At 39.3% G+C, this 12,263-nt stretch overlaps 1 protein-coding gene and 1 pseudogene across 1 annotated transcript; one reads left to right on the forward strand and one right to left on the reverse strand.

The window, feature by feature from the left end:
- The first annotated feature begins 4,467 nt into the window (after positions 1–4,467).
- On the forward strand, positions 4,468–5,838 carry LOC116181147 (annotated as a pseudogene).
- On the reverse strand, positions 5,823–10,228 carry LOC116181145 (G-protein coupled receptor Mth2-like). Its single transcript, XM_031501424.1, has 6 exons — positions 9,555–10,228; positions 6,763–6,939; positions 6,641–6,719; positions 6,412–6,593; positions 6,003–6,369; positions 5,823–5,959 (listed from the first exon to the last, which is right to left on the reverse strand). Exons 1-6 carry the CDS (start codon positions 10,075–10,077, stop codon positions 5,899–5,901), a joined length of 1,389 nt encoding a protein of 462 aa, XP_031357284.1. The 5' UTR covers positions 10,078–10,228; the 3' UTR covers positions 5,823–5,898.
- Positions 10,229–12,263: the final 2,035 nt, after the last annotated feature.

A 12,263-nucleotide genomic window follows, 5' to 3' on the forward strand; every position in this document is an offset into this window, starting at 1 on the left:
TTTGAGCACTTAGATCGCCGCGAAAATTCTTGTTTCACTCGTAGACGTATTAACAACACCCTACCTTTGGCTTATAGTCAAGGAGACATTTCTGAAAAAGGCTCTCTAAATCATGTCTAACGGCGTTTTGTGCTACAAACTGGCAACAGGCGGTTCTAGACTAACTGAAAACGATGCGCCTTGTTGCCATACTCGATTTTGACATTTAAGCCCTTAAATCCAAGATGGCGGCCAAAATTGCCGTTTTTTTCGGTTATTTCGAGCCCACAAGGCAGCCACTGAACGTTTTGGGTAGTTTAAGGGTAGAACAACATCTAGTACACACGACGACACCGTTTAGGCACACTTTCGTATTCATATTAAGGGCGTAAATGCCTAAACTCCGCTTAAAAACGTCAAAAATGCAAAAAATCATTTTTTTTCTTTCTGACCTGTTGTCGGCGTCCAATATGCATTCATATGGTCAAGTTAACATTTAAGTATGTGGGGACCTCCAGCAGCGCCATATGCCTGGGGCCTAAATATCAAGATGGCGCCTGGAAAGTCCAAAAACAGTGAAAAAGTCGTTCTTTTTGCCGTAGTTTTACTACACTGGTCACTCTTTACGTTCGCTGTTCATTTTGGTGTTCTGGAACATTATTATGAGTAATTGCGACTGCCACCCCGGACGTAATACACCCCCACGAGAGGGGGTGGAATTATCCTCTCGAACCGAACGGATTCGCGAAAGTATCAATCAGTGCACTCGCGTGTTGTTGTGCATCTTCGTCGGCGCCGCTCCTGAAGTTCGTCTGTGTCGCTTCGATGGCGTCTTCCACCTACGCCCGATATTTCATTTAATATTAAAAGACAATTAATTTTACATCATGTAGGCTAAGATTACATTCAATGAAGATATTTTTTAATGTTATTGTTTAATTGTCATCGTTTTTCCCCATGTTGCCTTCCAAATTTTGCATTGTGTACTTCTAAAAGATTTTAACAAGTTTTATTCTGTAATTTCCTTAAGCCAGAAGATGACCGTTGGTCGAAACTAGTTGGGGCTTTTACAATTTGTCTATTAAAATCGAGATTAAAATAGTATGGGGAAGGTTTTGTGTCTTTTTGGGATTTAACCTGGGATTTAACGACTCACTCTAACATTTACATTAACATTAAGCTCGTTCATACTAATTTAACATGATATCACATTACATTCTAACGCATGAAGATGCTCTATTCAAACGTTAGGCCACATCTCTATTGATCGTAGAATGGTGCTCATGTCTTCTTTCGCGGTGATGACTTCCATTTGACTGTTTCAGTTTTCCCTAGGCCATGCAGCATGAATCATCCTCTGGTGGTGATTTTTACAGTACCTAGTCTATGTGTAATATGCCAAAAACAATCCAGAGAGAAAACGTCAGTGCTTCAAGAGACAACGTTTAACTCTGTAACGTTCTTATTCTTGCATAATACCTTCTTCATAGTATTAGTGCTCAATATTCTAAACAGTTTCGACTGCCAAGTGTTACGTTTTAATTAAAAAAAAATTAAAGAAAACTTGGGAAGCATGTTTTAATATATTTGCCCTCAAATTACGCCGCCAAACCAACTTCTGCCTCTTGGTTCCATAGTTAAAGTTTATAGGAGACGAGTCCCCACTTCCGCAGTTAAGCCCTTCAGTTGTGTAACATCCAGAATGATATTCGCAATTCTCATATTATGGCTCCAGGCCATCGAAATGGGAAATGTGTGGCCAGTGTAGTAAAAATACGGCAAAAAGAACGACTTTTTCACTGTTTTTTGGACTTTCCAGGCGCCATCTTGATATTTAGGCCCCAGGCATATCGCGCTGCTGGAGGTCCCCACATACTTAAATGTTAACTTGACCATATGAATGCATATTGGACGCCGACAACCGGCGAGAAGAAAAAATGACGAATTTTTGCATTTATGACGTTTTTAAACGGAGTTTTGACATTTAGGCCCTTAATATGAATACGGAAGTGTGCCTAAACGATGTCGACGTGTGTATTAGATTATATTCTACCCTTAAACTACCCAAAACGTTCAGTGGCGTGCATTCCTTGTGGGCTCGAAATAACCGAAAAACGGTAATTTCGCCCACCATCTTGGATTTAAGGGCTTAAATGTCAAAATTGGATCTGGCAACAGGGCGCATCGTTTTCAGCGGGGGCCAATTAGTCTAGAACCGCCTGTTGCCAGATTGTAGCACAAAACGCCGTTAGACATGCTTTTCAGAAATGTCTCCCTGACTATTAGCCAAATGTATGACTCATACCATGACTCCAGAAGTTGAGCCAGCTCCATAATCTGAATCTTCCAGACTTATACGATAAATTATGGCCAATTCCAAGGCCCCTGCAATATAACTGAAAACTCCCTTCACCCCAACTATAAATCCTTTAGATAAGTATATCTTATTAGGGCTCTCAACGTGAATCCAATACTGTAGCTACGCTAAGGCTGGTCAAAGAAGGAATGACGAAGGAACTAAAAAATAAAATAGAAAATATGATGAAAAGGAGAAGGGGGGCTAATATGGGGGGGAATTTGAATGCCAGAATAAGAAAAATGGGTAGAGATGTGAAGAGGAAGACAGGATAGAGGCTCAAGAGATAAAGAATGCAACAAGGAGGGAGAATTGCTGCTGGAATTAATGGAAAAGAGAGGATGGATATTGTATATGGTACACACTTCCCCTATCTTAACCACCCTACACTGTTTCAGATCTACATCTGAAAGATTAAAAAACTATATACACGGTGTCCATTTTTCAAGTACCACTATGGGGATCTCGCTTACCTGAAGAGAGTTGGTTAAATGGGGGCAAAGTTGCGAATTTTCGTGCTGAATAATAATCTGAAAAGAAATTAAAAATATCTTTAGTAGTTTTGAAAATATCGCAAAAAAACATTATTCAGACACTTTTTAATTTTTCGGGAAGAGTGCTTTGGAAAAACAAAACGTTGTTTTATCGTGAACAAAAGTATGACAGTTTGATCCATCTGTCTGGTTAGAGCGTTGGCAGGGAACTAGTTGAGTTGAGATTTTCATCTGAATATAATTGAACCTTCGTTTTGCAAGAAAATTATAATTCAAATTAGAACAAAATACTTAAGAATAAATAATATTTTCGCAATAATTCTAGCACAAACGTAAATTACACTACTTGAAATAAATCAACCTTTTGTTCACAACAAAAGAACGTTTTGTTTTTCCAAAGCACTCTTCGCAGAAAATTAAAATTGTAATTTTAGGAAAAATGTGTTACTGAACCACCATGTGTGATATATCGTTGTAAAGAGAAAAAAAGACGTAATCTCAAAATGTCAAAATCCAAAACGGTGCCCATAAGAAAAATTAAAGTTGCCACCTGTTTCTCTGTCATCTTAAAAGTTATTGAAAACGGGATGCCATATTCGAAATCTCCCTTAAAAAGTGTCTGAATAATGTGTTAATTAGAAATGTCTAGAACGATTAGTTTACTATGAAAAAATTAAAAACGAAAATCAGAAATTTTCTTTTTTTTGCGATATTTTCAAAACTATTGAAGATATTTTAAATTTCTTTTCAGATTATTATTCAACACGAAAATTCGCAACTTTGCCCTAATTTAATCAAATGTCTATCTCTTAAGATAAGCGAGATCCCCATAGTGGCACTCGAAAAATGGACACCGTGTATATTATCCGCTGTAACTAACTTCTGTCAGGTCTCCAGGCTAGAAAAACTGATATTGTACATGATGTATTATTAACGAGCTCCTAGCGAGTTTATAATTTTGTTGTCCGTCCGTCCGTTAGCACGATAACTCATAAACGAATGGACCGATTACGATGAAATTTTGCAGTTGGATTCTTTATCAAATTTGTAGATCGGAGTTCGTGAATTGGCAATGTAGCCCAAAAAATAAGGTAGGCCCTTTTGATATATCCGTTAGTTATGAACCGAATTGCATGAAATTCAATATGCGCATAGCTTTAGCCATATAAAACACAATTCCAAAAGTTGAGCCTAATCGATCAGCATTCACAGTGCCCTTTGCGCATCTCGACCATTTACAGACCGAATTGCAAACTTTCTTATTTATGAAGGTATTTAAATGAAATTTGATATATAGCCACTTGGAATAAAAGCAAATTTAACGCCAGTTTCAAAATTTGGTTTTGCGCATGCGCAGCTTATTTATGGAGGCATTCAAATGAAATTTCATGCATATACACTTTAAATAAAAGCAAAACTAACATCAGGTTTAAAATTTGGTTTTGCACATGCTATAGCCTTACCCAGGAGCTCGTTTGCTATATTTGTTTAATTTATTTGTATAATAACATTTCCTTTGCATTACACAAATACCGATAATTTAATCGAAATCACAGTTCGTCCACATTTAAAGTCGGTTAAGCAAGCAATTCGATAACGTCGAGATAAATTGTGGATAGTTATTACTGTCGGGCAAACCGTTGTAAACAACTATCGCCATCATGAACTTCATTTCCATATTGGTCTCCTGTGTACTTTTGGCTAGCGCCGAAAATGAAAATCGCGCCGAATCGTTCGCTAGGGAAACCCAGAAGTTTGCGGCCAATCTCTATACGGTAATGATCAACCGAATGATAACAAACTAATTAGTAGCAACTCCTAGGAAATTGCGAAGGGCCAAACTGGAAGCTTTATCGTAAGTCCACTGTCTGTACAGCTCGCTTTAGCGCTTGCAGCGGTTGGGGCTAGTGGTGAAACTGCCGAAGAGCTCGCTTCCACGCTGCGCATACCGCGAGATAATGGCGAACTCAAAAAAACCTTCGACGAAGTAACTGCCCACCTCAACAAGAACGGCAGTTATACACATTGGCGAGCGCCAACAAGGTTTATACAGGGTTTAAGCTGGACGACTTGTATGAAACCTCGCTTGCGAAATTTTTCCGATCAGCAGCCGAACGCGTCAATTTTCGCGACGCTCAAACCGTCGACAAGATTAACTCCTGGGTTTCCAAGGAGACATTTGAAAAAATTAAAAACCTGGTGAAACCTAACAGCTTTAAGAACCACACGCGGATGGTACTCATCAACACAATGTATTTTAAAGGCTTCTGGGAGAAGGCTTTCGTAGCGGACGATACGCAGACTCGGTCTTTTTTTTTGAGCGAAACAGAAGAGAAAAAGGTTGAGATGATGGAGACGACGAGCAAGTTCAAGTACGCGTATAACGATAAGTTGAACGCGCAAGTTTTGGAGATGTTCTACAAGGACAGCGATATTTCCATGACTATTATTTTGCCAAGCGAAGTGAATGGTCTTCAACTCGTAGAAGAAGGGCTCGAAGAAGTGTTTCGGGAGCAATCGTACTACAACGCCAAGGTTCACGTGCAGATGCCTAAATTCGTCACTAAATCAGATATAAAGCTTACCGACGTTCTTAAAAATGTTGGTATTTCTTAGATTCTGTTCATTGCTTATATATGTGTGTTTCCAGATGGGAATTAAGACTGCCTTTGGGAACTCTGCCGAATTTACTGGGATCGCGGAAGATAAAGGGGAAAAAATTAAAATTGACGAGGTGCTACAGAAAGCAGTGATTGAGGTTGATGAGGAAGGTACAACGGCCGTTGCTGCCACTGGAGGTAAAGGCGTTTACCTCCTGGTTGGACGGAATAATTAAACGCTTTTTAGGGTTTATGGTAATGATACCGTCAGTTGCAGAAGTCTTGATCGACTTCATTGCAAACCGTCCCTTTATCTACTTCTTGAAGTCGAAATCCATCGGAGTGTTGTTTATTGGCCGCTACTTTGGACCGTAGGATTTAATTAAATAAAGACGTTTTAATTGAAAAACACTGCAGATTCTAAACATTTTTAAAATTCTTAACGTAGGACACGCGGAGAGGTAGTACTCTATAAAGTAGCAGTCAAGTCACTTTCATCTTTGCAACTTTGTTTGCTTCCGCATGGGTACCTAAACATTCAGCTTAGACGTCTCAATGGCCAGGGAAACTCACCTCGTCCTCAGTGTCTTCCATATCCTTTTCTTAAAGACAAAGATGAAAAAGATAACTACCCCATAGGCCGCGTTACAAAAGTCGGTGAGGTACCACACGCTGCGCGGTATCGAGCCAACCTTCCAGTTGACGGTCCACGACACAATTTCCATTATCCAATTAACGCCCATGGCCAAAAACAATCGTATGTAAAGCTTGAATTGCCTTTGTTCATCCTCGCTATGCTTTTTGTACTGCCCACTCCTCAACATCTGAGTGTCTTTTTGCATCTTTCTTATTTTCAAAGCGGTAACTCCGAAGAGAACCAGATTCAAAACGATAATTAACGCCATCGGCCCATAGAAGTACAGCAGTTCCGGAATGCTCTCTAAAATTGAAAATTACAAGGAGAGTAAACGAGTGCACCTACCGTAAAACCAGCATAGACCTTGTCCTATGCTCGGATGGTACCAGTTTTCCTTACTAGTACACTCGTTCAGGATCACCACCAGTGAGACCAAAACGAAAGGAACGCCCCAAGCGTAGGCATTGTATATTAGAAATAGCTTTCGGGCGTGCTCCTTTGTGTTACCAGAAATATCGCGCTTACCACTGCAATGACTCGTGCAAATACCGGCACTACAGCGCCCCAAACTCACCTAAACGTTCGCCAGATGTCGATCGACATCACGTTCATCCAGAAGAACGAAGCGGTAAAGAAGTAGAGGCAGCACAATGCTGCAACGTGGGCGTTAACAAATGGGTGGTGATATTTACTTACTCATTGCCGTGCAGCCCAATCCCTCCAATGCGACCGAATTGATTAGCGTAATCCAGATGTAAGCCAGAAGAAGCGAGAGCACGTAGCACATCAGCGACTTATTGTGCATGTTCAAATCGGGCATTAGGGCGTAGATCAGAAAGGTGGCTAGTAGGAACGGCATCGAGATCACCATGCCTGTAACATTGAGTTATGTATTAACGATTGGGGGTGCCGTCTATTTGCACAAGTGAAATGTTTTAAATCAATTTATCGCCGCCGCTTTGATTTTAATGCTATATTAATCACGTACTAAATCGCAAGTGTGGAATTAATTGTCGTTCCATTGAGACTGCCGAGGATGCCTACTACTCGCTGTTTGCTTGACGAGGACGAAGAGTTCTACCCATTGGGTATGGCAATGTACCTTCCCTTTATCTGCTGCTTCGAGAATTGGACCAAACAGACTTCGTTGGCAGCGATCCTGCTGTTTTGGCAATATTGATACTTTCGGAAGGATTCTGTTGTTTTTTTTTTAGGTAGAGTTAGTTGGTCAGTTAACTGTTTTGCTAGGGAATTTTCGAGTTCACGTAAAAAGTAGAAATTTTATTTCAAGAAAGCAAAAAGGCTGCTGCATCTACTCCAACAAAATAATTATAAACAAGGAAATACATAAACAATAACCATAACACGGATACCTTGGATATCCCTTCTTTTATTCAATGCAATTTTTATTGGGTCATGAATCGTTAGCAATATAATTGTGCTTATTTATTCATTGAAATCGACAACGAAAAAATCGTTACGTGTATTGATAAACCTATTGACTATTATATTATTATTATATTATATTATGGACTATTGTTCATATTGCATTGATATGACTCACCACATGTTGATAAAATGCACTTTTGTAATGCAATTCAGTTTGGAGTATCGGACCAAGGTCATCGTGGGGCACCACAGGGATCATTACAAGGATGCAATTCCTATTCATATGCAGCTAAAGTATCTTACTAGAGCCAATTAAATGCCAACGTAATGGAAAATAATGCTTTTATTAAGTAGGTAATAGGAAAAAAGGAAAAACTCCTTGCAAAAGTTTAGCGGTATCGAAAGAAGTTTCTTACGTACCTAAAGCATTGAGATCTGGTGACTTCTCTGGAAAGCAAACCAAAGCACTGCGTACTCCATCGAAATCATCTACGCAGTAAGAATCTAAGCCGACCATGGTTTTATCATAAGGAAACCACAAAATGCCATTAGTTTGCACGAAAAACTCATCTTCCGGTTCCCCAGTAATTTGCAACATATAATGGGGACCACCCCCACAATTAATGTAACCCCCAATAATGCGTACGTTCAAATCCTCCTTCACTGGTTCAGTGTCGTCGTAAATTAGAAAACGGAACCGCTCCGAAACCGGAACGCAGGAGTAGCAACGTAATTAGCGTCGCAGCACTTCCCAATGCACGTACGTGCCTTGCACCCGCAATCTCCAATTCTTCCATTGTAATTTAACGATCTAATTCGGTACGAAAGGTTATTCGCGATCGCGAGGGTCTTCTCCTCGTGATCGTCTTCACAAAAAGAGTAAATGAAGGAGAGCTGCGTGTAGAAGAGCAATGCTTTCAGGAGCATTGTGCGGTTTGACTTTGAATCAAACCAAGTTGATTTATAGAAATCGATCAATCGACTGCCTGTTGACTATGTTTAGCGGATATGCACTTTATCGAGTGGTTATCCTAATTTCCCGCATTCAAGATAACAACCCCACAATGTCATGTGCAAATCAGCCAAGACAGTCTGTTGCTTGAAGACCTAAAAATGCCAAAAGTGTTCTCCAAGTGGGTGTCATGGACTGAGACAATGGATGAGATAAAAGTAAATGCGGTTTTTTAGTCCTGAAACAAAGAATCATAAGATCGATAAGATCTTATTGATGGTGGAGTGGAGTTAATACTGCCTAATAGAATACTGGGGCTGTAACTTTTGAACTAGTAGCCCAATCTTGGAACTGTTTGAAATTATGGATTCCACAGGCCACATTTAATAAGAAAATTTGTTTCCGGGTCGATCCGAGAAAATTTTTTCTTCGGGACCCAAAAAAAGGCAGTGTATAACCTTCCTTTTTTACCAAAAATCTACTGCACCAAAATTTCTCGGGGAAACACTTTGTCTTATTAATTTGGGTGCGTAGAATCCAAAATAATTCGTACTTTTTCGATCAGACTTCTCAATCAAAAGTTATGGACTAGAAACCAATTTCGAAAGAAAATTCAAAGGGCTATAACTTTTGAACTAGTAGCCCAATCTCGGAACTGTTTGAAATTATGGATTCTACAGGCCACATTCTATAAGAAAATGTTTTTTCCGGATCGATCTGAGACAATTTTTTCTTCGGGGCTCAAAAAAAGGCAGTGTAATACCTTCCTTTTTTACCAAAAAACTACTACACCAAAATTTCTCGGGAAAACACTTTTTCTTATTAATTTTGGTGCGTAGAATCCAAATCAATTTGTACTTTTTCGATCAGACTTCTTAATCAAAAGTTATAGACTAGAAAACTTCAACTACTAAAGCAGCATAAGAACCTTTGGGTTTCATTCAAATATGGCGGATTGATTATAGAAGAGCCTTAAGATCAACAACAAATACTGGCTGCTTGGCAGGAACTCAGAACTACACCAACATAATGAACTGTTGGTGCTGAAGGACTAAACTGTAGGTATATGGGTATAGGGTGCGTGTTCCTCAATAATAGGTAGACGTAACACATACGATAAGGGTTGAAATAAGTAGAAAACACGTACCAGTAATATTAATCACAGTGTTCGGGTTCTTCTCTGGAAAGCAAATCAAAGCGGTGCGGTCTCCATCAAAATCATCCACGCAATAGGAATCCAGCGCAACCATAAGCCCCTCAGAGGGATGCCACAGGAGACCATCTTTCTGTATGAAAAACTCATCATCCGGACCTTCACTTTCTTGTAACATGTAATGGGGATTCCCTTTGCAATTGATGTAACCACTAATAATGCGCACGTTCAAGTCACCCTCCACCGGTTTGCTTTGGTTGTATATTTGGAAACGAGCCCCTTCCAGGGCTGGGACGCAGGAGTCGTTAAAGGGCACATAATTGGCGTCACAGCACTTCCTAACGCACGTACTTTTCTCACACTCACAATCTTCGATTAGTCCGTTATATGCAAATTGCTTGTTCACGTAAGAAATGTTATTTGCGATCGCGAGGATCTTCTCCTGATGACGTTCTTCGCAAAACGAGGAAATGTAGGAGAATTTCGTGTAAATCAGCAACGCTCCCAGGAGCATCATACTGGTAGGCTTTGGCGATGTTACAGCACAGTTATATTCCTCTCCTACCTGACGTTTTCGCAACAGTCCGTTATATCGGCAAGGACCAAATCAAGGTAAACGGGTTTATGTGAAAATTAAACATCGACTGCCACTTTCCCATTTTCGCCGGATACATCTTTATCGAAGGTTTAGCCTAATCTTAATGAAGCCTATCCTATACAAACAGCAGCTGGGAAATTTAATTAACTGTTTAGATGTGGAGATGAGGGTCAAGGGTGTGACGATTCATTTAATTAAATGCAGAGAGAAAAAAAATTGAGACTTATCGGCGATTAACCGAATATTTAATGGACAACGTGCGTAATTCGTAAATTATTCGGTTTGAAGTTTTTATCTTCGCTCTGCAACTTCCGACTGATTTATTTTTCTGTGATTATACGTAGGTAACGAGCCAGTCAATTATACACTAATTATAGTCGCGTAGTTGATGTCATAGTTTTGGAATTCGCAAGGGGTTGGTTTTTAGACACTTATTAAAGGATTGCTGTCAGATCTTGAGCTGCGAACATTGTTTGTAGCAACTAAATTGCATTCATTGCATTCCTGGAGTAGGCTAATCCCACTTTAGACTTTAGTGCCACTTAAAGATTGTAAGGGGATGACTTTGCTTTTAAATACTTCGCATGGTAATAGCCGAGGAACGTCCATGTTTTAAGGGTAGTCAATCCCTAAGCCCAGATGGATCATGCCTCTCCCTATTCCTATTTCTATCCTTTGTGGGTACCTACCTCTTATTGCAATACATGTTGCAGCTGACTTTCGAAAATAAAGACCTTCAAAGGATAGGTATACCTACGCAGGCTCTTTAATATAGTGCCATGCCAACTAAACTGCCTGCGGACTTGGAAGATCTCAAGATCGCTCAGTGGAGGAACAGGGACCATATGCGAAGGTCTAAGCGAGGATCTTCCGTGGCCACATAGAGGGTCTTCCGGAAGTCCAAAAACTAACCATACTGCAGATGTTGTTTTTAGCAAAAGAAACCCATAGGCAGAGCCGGGTAAAGCCCTCTTGAAAAGGGCTTGAAGCACCGAGCACTTTGTTTTGATAAAAGTGCTTGCAAGCCCTAAGCACTTTTATGTGATGAAAGAGCTTGGAATTACCAAGCACTTTTTAAAGTAATTGAAAATACAAAACCCCAAGCCCTTGGAAAGGGCTTGAAGCTATTAAAAGTGCTTGAATCACAGTAATTGACAATATAAATTAATATAAATATAAACAATATAAAGCACCTTTCATATTACTGGAAACCAGGGTTTCTAGTCTATAACTTTTGATTGAGACGTCTGATCGAAAAAGTACGAATGGATTTGGATTCTACGCACCCAAATTAATAAAAAAAGTGTTTTCCCGAGAAATTTTGGTGTAGTCGATTTTTGGTAAAGAAGGAAGGTTATACACTGCCTTTTTTTGAGCCCCGAAAAAAAAATTGTCTCGGATCGACCCGGAAAAAATATTTTCTTATAGAATGTGGCCTGTAGAATCCATAATTTCAAACAGTTCCAAGATTGGGCTACTAGTTCAAAAGTTACAGCCCTTTGAATTCTTTTCTAGTCTATAACTTTTGATTGAGAAGTCTGATCGAAAATGTACGAATTGATTTGGATTCTACGCACCAAAATTGATAAGAAAATGTGTTTTTCCGAGAAATTTTGGTCTAGTCGATTTTTGGTAAAAAAGGAAGGTTATACACTGCTTTTTTTTGAGCCCCACAATTCCTTATATTATAAGTAATCAAAGTAATAAGACTTAATTAAAAAAATAACTTGCAAACCAAAATTTAAACTTCTACTATTCTTGGTATTACTATTTTGGCGGTTTGATGTTATTTTCTGGCCTTTTATAAAAATGTTTAATTTAGTGGCAAGTGCGTGGTAATTGATTAGGTACTTTTTTTGCCGTTCAGGTAATGTATTTTATGTATTATATACGCGACAGTAAATTATCTGATTATACCTATCGTAATAACTATAACAAAACTTAACGTATGCCTGTATGCCCTGTATATGATAGGGCAGCGTTAATAAATGGCAGAACTATTACGTCTTCCTTTCTTTGTACACGAAATCGTACGACCCCTTTCACAGGGAACCACACAATACGAAAAACAAGAAGTCAAAAGTGGGATGTGCAGACTGCAGACT

This window comes from Photinus pyralis, unplaced genomic scaffold, assembly GCF_008802855.1.
Source record: "Photinus pyralis isolate 1611_PpyrPB1 unplaced genomic scaffold, Ppyr1.3 Ppyr1.4_LG9, whole genome shotgun sequence".
Lineage (NCBI taxonomy): Eukaryota > Metazoa > Arthropoda > Insecta > Coleoptera > Lampyridae > Photinus > Photinus pyralis.